General features: G+C 40.5%; 1 protein-coding gene across 1 annotated transcript in view; it reads right to left on the reverse strand.

Annotated features, from left to right (window-relative positions):
* Positions 1–7,895, reverse strand: part of ano10b (anoctamin 10b) — a 12,097-nt gene extending 4,202 nt beyond the window's left edge. Inside the window, exons 1-5 of the mRNA XM_030787464.1 lie at positions 7,875–7,895; positions 4,387–4,642; positions 3,984–4,157; positions 1,709–1,849; positions 1,008–1,127 (exon numbers count right to left, since the gene is read on the reverse strand). Coding sequence (XP_030643324.1) covers positions 1,008–1,127; positions 1,709–1,849; positions 3,984–4,157; positions 4,387–4,642; positions 7,875–7,895 — 712 coding nt within the window. The remainder of the gene's footprint in view (positions 1–1,007; positions 1,128–1,708; positions 1,850–3,983; positions 4,158–4,386; positions 4,643–7,874) is intronic.
* Between the last annotated feature and the right edge of the window lie 1,297 nt (positions 7,896–9,192).

Raw genomic sequence — 9,192 nt, forward strand, 5'->3', positions numbered from 1 at the left:
TTACCATAAATTTGACATGAAATAAGAGGAGTTGTCAAGCTTTAGAAAATTTTGACTTTTGTATACACACCTTCCAGAAGTGGTGCACTATCCTGGGATAGTGTGTAACCAGGCAAAGCATTTTTTTTTTGGTTATTTATTTGTTTGTTTTGCATGATTATTTTCCTGGGCAGCATTTAATGAGTATGCTTGCCAGTTTTGTGACATTCCAAAACGAGTTTCTAGCGACCTCAGGTCTTCCTGACATCTAGTCATGCCCTTGTGTAGCTCCACCCTCCACCTAACCCAGCACTTTCCACTTCAGATCCACACCCAGTATCAGACAACACCCATGTACAGAGTGATTCATTAGAAAAAACTCACAGGTAAATAGGTCGATCTGTAATACTAATGTCTAAGGGTAGGTTGTGACATGAGCCTGACAAATAATACATATGTATTGACAAAGTCTTAGAATATCTATAATATCTGTATCTATAATATATGTATTATCAATATTATTGGAATATACATCTACTCAAAGTTAGTATTTAAATGGCAGGTGCCCTTAATACAAGGACAGTTTATAGGAACCTGGTATTCTCTCAGAGGGAGAGAGAGAGAAAAGTTAATTGTGGGTGTCGCAGGGGTGTGATTTCATGTTAGTAAACAGTTAACATTCTTCTTTATGGAGTAGTTCTGTAAGGATTGTTGAGCCTACTAAAAATGTAACTAAACTTGTGTTTGACATGGGGCTAGTAAAATACCTGTGAGTGGCTTTACAGAGAAGAAGGTATTAAATCCAAAGGGACTTGATTTCATGGAGTCCTAATCTTACTCAACACTTACTGGCTGATTTAAATATAAGATTCAACTGTTCATGTAAACATTATCACAGGGATTATTAATGTCTATGTTACATACGTATAACATTGTGTGTGTGTTCGTCTGTGTGCATGTGTGTGTGTGTGTGTGTGTGTGTGCGTGTGTGTTTGTTTGTGTGCATGTGTGTATGCATTTGTGCTCACCCAGAGGCTGGCCCCAGAGTTTTCTCTTAGAGTACCACTCTCGTCCCAGATCCCGCAGCCTCTTCTGGTCATGAAGGGGAAAAACATTCTGTATTACTCCTGCCTTTTCCAGCTTCTGGACTGAGAAAGGGAGAGAGAGAGAGAGCGAGAGGGAGAGAGAGAGAGAGAGAGAGAGAGAGAGAGAGAGATGACCATATTAGGCTCTGGGTGGAGAGAAAGGACTGTGCATTTGCAAAATATAACAGTACTGCCATAACAGTGAGTGAGGGAGTGGGTGAGAGGAGAGAGAGAGAGAGAAAGAGAGAGAGAGAGAGAGAGAGAGTGAGAGAGAGAGACCAAAAGAGTGAGAGCGAGGGAGGGAGGCAGTGACGTGATGAGAGCTATTAAAGACAGCAGAGGGACAAGAACTCAGCTGTTCAGGAGAATGACTAAGCAGTTTAAGGAGAAGGGAAACTGTGGTCACTCACCAACAAAGACACACACACACACACACACACACAATTATTTATAGTCAAATCCACAAACACCACACATATTTACAGACGACAGCACATATACAGGTAAAACACATGCACGGTACACATCACAGACTCTCTCTCTCTCTCTCTCTCTCTCTCTCTCTCTCTCTCTCTCTCTCTCTCTCGCTCTCACTCTCTCTTTTCCTCTTTTCCTCCCTCACATGCACAAATAGAGACACTCACAGATATTCTCCCTGGCTTTGAGGTTACACTGAGGCTCAGGGACTCCTGGGATACGTTGGTCTTCCAAGGCCCTGAGAGACTCCAATTCATACTTGACTATGTACTGCCGCTCCGCTAGGGTCAGGAACTGCTGCATGTCATCTGGAGGGTCAGTCATCAGCCAAATTCATCGCTCAAGCCATAACTCAAATGTCAAATGACTAAAATCACCACTGTATGAAACATTCCCCAGCTGTGAATCATGATCACCCCAATCTACATAACTGTTAATGTGGTCTAATAGATTAAACAATTGTACACTATTTTTGATGTTGACGTGCCATTTAGTTTCCCTCCACAGCATTCGCTGTACTCTGCATGTGTGAGGAAGTACTGAGTAATACAGTGGCTAGAAGCTGTCACTTTTTCTAAACAGTATGTAGTATCTGGAGATGCCTGCAGGTGATTTCAGACACATCTCACGGTGCTCTTAAAGTTCAGCAAATATTGAAAAATGTCTTTGTGATTTAGAGTCTCTTTTCTCTTGTGACTATTTTCTGTTCCTCAGCCCCACCTATAATCTATTACTGTATCCCAAATGTATAATTCAATATATATTCCATAGCGTTAAGATAATATCACATTGAAAGTGTCAAATGTCCCTGTAAACATGTCAATAAGATGTCACCATTAACCAAGAAATTCTGCATATGAATTAAAAAAAAAGAAAATGAAAAAAGAAAAGACAGAATTTTATACTTTTTAATTGATGAAGAGCTCCCAGAAAACAACTGCATTAGCAGCATTATCAGTTACTGTATGTTACATAGTTTTTTTACTCATGTGCAATAACAAACAAGAGTGCAGAGTTTTTCTGCAACTTACTCCTGAGAATAACTCTTAGCTAAACTACCATCACTCATCTAGCCTGCCGACAAACGGCTGGAACTGGAAGAGCCAGCTGCCCGTTAAACTACCACTACATACCCTCAGACCTGAGAAATCCATTAAACTACCACTACACACCCTCAGATCTGAGAGATCCATTAAACTACCATTACACACCCTCAGATCTGAGAGATCCATTAAGCTACTATTATACACCCTCAGATCTGAGAGATCCATTAAACTACTATTACATACCCTCAGATCTGAGAGATCCATTAAACTACTATTACATACCCTCAGATCTGAGAGATCCATTAAACTACCATCACATACCCTCAGACCTGAGAGATCCATTAAACTACTATTACACACCCTCAGATCTGAGAGATCCATTAAACTACTATTACACACCCTCAGATCTGAGAGATCCATTAAACTACCACTACACACCCTCAGATCTGAGACATCCATTAAACTACCATCACATACCCTCAGATCTGAGAGATCCATTAAACTACCATCACATACCCTCAGACCTGAGAGATCCATTAAACTACTATTACACACCCTCAGATCTGAGAGATCCATTAAACTACCACTACACACCCTCAGATCTGAGACATCCATTAAACTACCATCACATACCCTCAGATCTGAGAGATCCATTAAACTACCATCACATACCCTCAGACCTGAGAGATCCATTAAACTACTATTACACACCCTCAGATCTGAGAGATCCATTAAACTACTATTACACACCCTCAGATCTGAGAGATCCATTAAACTACCATCACATACCCTCAGATCTGAGAGATCCATTAAACTACCATCACATACCCTCAGACCTGAGAGATCCATTAAACTACCATCACATACCCTCAGATCTGAGACATCCATTAAACTACCATCATATACCCTCAGATCTGAGACATCCATTAAACTACTATTACACACCCTCAGACCTGAGAGATCCTGGGTGTGGAGAGGACAATCACTGCTCAGTCTGTAATTGAGTAGACTGAACAATGATGTGCTTCCCCTCTGCTTACCAAAAAAAAAAACTTCAGTAGTAGAAAGATCTCTTTTGGCTATTTCATTAAAGACTTAAACAATGTTCCAGGATCTCTAGGCTAAGTGTAACATCTCATGGGGACATTTGATAGGCATAAGGTTTTGCCTACATACATATATGTTTATGCATGTTCATTATATTAGTGTTGGTTGAAGTCATCCCACAGGTGAGCAATGTAACTGTAACCATATTGCATATCTTAAAAAAAAAAGTACTACAGGGTGATTAAATGTGCTTTAATTTTGTGCTTCATAACTAACCAGCACTGACATTAGAATTCTGAGCGTGTGTATGAGTGTGTGCATGTTTGTGTGTGTGTGTGTGTGTTTTCACCGATATTGCTGAAACTGTGGCGGTCCTGGTAGGAGAAGGCAGCCATGCTTCCGTCCCTGTATGGCTTACAGAGGCCCAGGTCTTCTGTGGCCCTCAGCAGAGTGCAGCGTGGAGCTGACACCACAATCAAGTCTGAACTCATATCCTCCCCTGGATGGGCTAAGAGCTGAGCCCCTAGAGAGAGAGAGAGAGAGAGAGAGAGAGAGAGAGAGAGGAAGTAGAGAGGAGGAATGACAAATGTGTATGAAGAGGGTGAAATGATGAATTAAATTACTCACTCGAACCACTTGCTGATTTAACATTCATGATTTAACAGTCTTTAACATTCCTATCACCCTTCACCTTTAACTACAAAGGGGGCTCGTTTAACCTTTCATCTTTGACCCCTAACATGTTCACCTACCTCCGTCTTTCTCCACTGCGGCGATCCGGGACATGATCCATTTCTTGGTGACGGGCTGGATCTCCTCAGACAGCTGGATCAGAACCAGAGGTTCCACCTGGCTGGACATGCAGCAGGGGCAGCTGACCTGAGTCCAGGACCCAGGTCCAGTGGGCCAGACCTGGGCCGATAACCCCTGTTTCTCCTCCTTGAAGGATTCCATATTGTCCCTGTGGAGCAGCAGAAAACCAACGAGTTGTATGAGGGTCAAGTTTCTCTATGTGCCGTGTCTTCTCACTGCTATCTGTTTTCTCTGTACTGCTTCATTGCTTTCATGCAGGAACTGAGTAATTGTCCGTTATTAGTCGGCATGGTTACACAGATAAGGTGCAGTTTCAGGACACGAGGATAGTGAGTTTTGCATAAATTAGCAAAACATATTGCAGTTTAAACATTGGAGGAAGGCCAGAATAGAAGAGACGTTGTCATAAGAACTATATAAACAGTGGAGATAGAAAAGGAAGTTACACAGTGCAGGAGAGAGAATCAGAGGACAAAAAAAACCCCACTCTGTTCAGGAAACCAAGGAGAATGATTACACTATTAACTCACTCATTCACTCACACAAAGATGGAATATGAGGAAGCTGAACTATAAACGTGATATGTGTGACCCCAAAGATAATGGGTGAAAAGAAATTTCCAATCAGTACAGACCATTAGGAGCTTCCGGGTTGTGCAATGTCTTATGCACATTTTTAGCTGAAAATCAAATTCTTGGAAAAGCCAAATACCTCCTATTCAAATCAGAAACTCACCAAACCCACATATGCTGTAACTGTCACCTGCAGCAGACATGTTAAACACACCCAGTTTACCTCCACTACTACAGTGCACAGGAAGTGAAAGCCATACAGTATAGTTCAAAAATCCATGAGAATTAAGTCTGTTTGAAACTGTAGCTGTTTGACCGCAGACACGGAACATGCCGCAGGATTTTTGTGAAACATTTGTTTACCATAGTCAATAAATGGAGGAGCCATCTTTTTTTCTAACTGTGTGTTTCTCTAACACAGAGGAAAGAACTGCTATTGTGCTCTGCAGACACATGAAGGAAGGGGGTGGGAAAGAAAGGGGAGAGAGTGAGAGAGAGAGAGAGTGAGAGAGAGAGAGAAAGAGAAAGAGAAAGAAAGAGAAAGAAAAAGGGGGAGTAAGAGGAAGGGATATATATATACAGAGAGAGAGAGAGAGAAAGGGACTGTGTTACTATACCTTTCGGGACAGGGACCTTTCTGGGGGGGCTTCTTTTCCTGGTCGTCGTACCACACCCCTCCAGCGTGCTGTCTGAAAACAAGGAGTGTAACTAGACCCTATGAAAACACTTTCCCCCCCTTACAAACACACACTCTCTGTTTTGTCTCCACAGATGGTTAAATCTTAGATGTCGAGAATGCAGCAGAACTTCTGCCTCCCCCCGCCTCTCTAGGGCGTGGAGCAATGCAGCCCTACCTGCTGCCCTGGGTCTTACAGCCCTCCAATTCTGTTTCCAGTTGACACACAGTATTTTAACCACAATCTATTTCGTCAGCCTCTATCCTTTTAGACACTCAGGGCTAACCAAGGAGTCATTTTTATCGGTCAGACCACAGTATCTGAATTACACACTGGTTTATAGGAAATGATACATGTTTACAATGTTACAATTGTTATAACACAATTGTTACAATCATCCTATGTTTTGTATATTGTATATTGCATAATTACAATGTTACAGTCCAGGCAATATGCTACGCTGAGGTAAAGAACCTTCCTATGAAAAACTGAAGAATTTAGAGGCATAATTCAAGATTGCCTGGGGAAATGGGGCAACTTAATCCATTAGGTTTGAGAACCGTTACATAGCCCTTGTGAAAGGTCCATCAAACATCCGACAAAACATGCCATTCATGTCTCAATGCCTACTAAAACAACAATTTCACGTCACATTGGTATCTGTTCTTTTAGTGGAACTTTTCCCATTTGAATGGCATCTTTCAAACATTTGTGTATGATGTAATCAGTGACTTAAATAGGGCCAGAGGTTATGAAATGATCATGAAAATTATCAATTAACAAAGCATGTGCATGGTCCATTATTTCATGATTTTGTCCTTCAGGGCTGTGAGCGTTTCCTGATAAAGTATAAATATTTATAATTACTGTCTGTTTATAAGCACTGGAAATTACAGTCAATTAAACTGTAAGACACCAGTCCAGTCAGCACCTTGCTTCATGAACAATGTCATATGTGTGACCTCACCCTAACAGAATACATTATGTACTATTAGTAGTACTATTATTATTAGTGCTTTGAAGAAGAAGAAGAAGAAGAAGAAGAAGCAGAAGAAGAAGAAGAAGAAGAAGAAGAAGAAGAAGAAGAAGAAAATAATGAGTAATTAGTAATCCTAATGATAATATATTGTTTGTATGTACACTTTAGTCACAGTATTTGATACCTGTTGAAGCTGAATCTGATATCACTTTATCAAGTCGGACCCTATGTTTTTAATGCAGTTTTCTAATACATTTTCTTATCATAAACCCAGTGATCATAAAATCAGCAATGAACATTACAGGGTTTGCTCCTTTTAGTTCATTTTTTTCAACTCCATGTAAAAAAAAAAGTCGGCAACACAGTATAATTTCAGAAATATACACACATTTATTTACAAATACATTTGCTTTTGCATAGAAATTTTTAAATCTCCAAAATAAAAGTTAAAAATATATAGCAGTAAACAGATTTAAAAGGTTTATTAGAAGGCATCCTTTCAGCTGTGTGAATCTGCATGTCTGGATTTAGGCTTATATGCAGTTTATAAATATACATACAATATATATATATTTATATTTGCCATCTACATTTACCAAATTTTAGCTGTACTCACGCTCAGCTATTGGTATTTCATTCCACTGGTGACCAGGGAAAGTGTCAAAAGAAAAAAAAAAACATTTTTGTGATTAAAATCATCGTCATTATTGTTATTATTATCATCATCACCACCATCATCATCATCACCATCATCGCCACATTCTGATGAATTACTGGGTGTTTTCGGCTCTTCACATTAAGTTTATTACAGCCTCTTGCACTGATTTGTCTGGCCTAGATGTTACTCTATTCGCCCATTATGAATGCACCCATCCATGCCCACCTAAACAGATATGAACCAACCAATCACAAGGTTTCAGTGACAAAGGGGAGGGTCTTGTGAAATACATATTCAAATAAACAAATGTTCTGCCTTTTTAAAGTCACCATGGAAACATCAGCAGACAGTGACCCGGTGAAACCTTATTGGGACAGCAATCCCCATTTATCAATAACTACAGAAACCAAAAGGTGCGATTAAAAAGGGTTTTTTTTCTTGTTTTTAGGGTTTAATAATGATAAGCCCATGGTTGCACCATGCCACATGAGGTTTAACAAAACACTCCATCATCTGGCATGGCTGAAAAGGACTCAGAGACCTGGTTCAACTCCAGCAGCATCTTACCAAAGAGAGTGAAGGAGGAAGGCCAGGGAAGAAAAAGATCATGGAAAACACACCAAGCAGAGACACCGCAGGATGAAGCAAGAACCACAGTGAACATTTTTTTTCTGTTTTTTTTTTTTTTTTATCTTGTTCATTCAAACAGTGTGAACAGCAGAGAGGTCAGCCAAGGATGGATCTTGAGCTCCTTCCTGCAAACTGGTCAGACAACACATCATCACCCCAGCAGGGGGCGCATTGGCCACATCTATCACACAGGTGTGTATCTGGGAGCATAACAGAAGGAAAGGACACTGACATCATCAAGGAAGGAGCCACTTTACTAAATGGTAAAGTTTGCCTTAATTGCCCTGACAACAACAACCAACAAAAAAAAAAAAATCAAACTTATGGCTCCCACGTACGATTTACTTCTTTCCGCTTTGATGTCATTGTCCTTTTCCTTCGTTTTATAATCTCCCTGCAAGTCACCTCACACCTGACACACCTGTCTAATCGCATTGTGACTATGGTAACCAAGCAACGCCTCCAATGCAGTAGAGTTTCAAGCTCCTGGCTTCATGCCTGCACAGCTCTGTCACAGTAAACATGACAATACACAAGCACCAGCTAAACGTGCTGAAAGCCACCCCCTGTCTCTCTCTCTCTCTCTATCTATCTCTCTCTCTTTCTTTCATTCTTCCCACTTCACGACAGCAAATGCAAAGTGTGAAGAAAATGGCTAAAGCAACGCCAATCCAGCACATTGTTCTACTCGTAAATCACTTGGCATATGTTAGCTAGAAAATGTACAGAAGTAAAACTGCAGCAACAAGTCAGAATTGTTTTGATAAAGCAGATCAGCCCTGTAGAAACACTCTTCCCACATATTTAAAAGTCAAATGTCCCTGTCAGGGCAAGACGCTAGTTACAGAGGTCAACGCGTCCCATAAACGTTCTGAGAAGAATTTAAGGCCTAGAGTAAAAGACTAAAACCTTTGAACAGTAGAAAAAAACAAACAAACGAAGTTATGACACAGGTTGTAAGAAAGGAGAGACTGACAGGCAGATGTGGAAAATTAATGGTCGATAAATGAGTTTGCAGCGTGAACACTGAGGAAAATTAAGCTGGGCATTTTTTTTAGTTTCCTGAGGGTTTTTTTTTTCCACAGGTAATAACCCTGGCCTGGCACCTACCTCTTCCTCTTCTTTTCCTTTAACACTAAAACTAACTCACTCATCCTCTCTCATGCTCTCTTTCACATTCACACTCCTTCACACTTTCTAATCATCTCTCTCTCTCTCTCTCTCTCTCT

Source organism: Chanos chanos, chromosome 1, assembly GCF_902362185.1.
Source record: "Chanos chanos chromosome 1, fChaCha1.1, whole genome shotgun sequence".
NCBI lineage: Eukaryota > Metazoa > Chordata > Actinopteri > Gonorynchiformes > Chanidae > Chanos > Chanos chanos.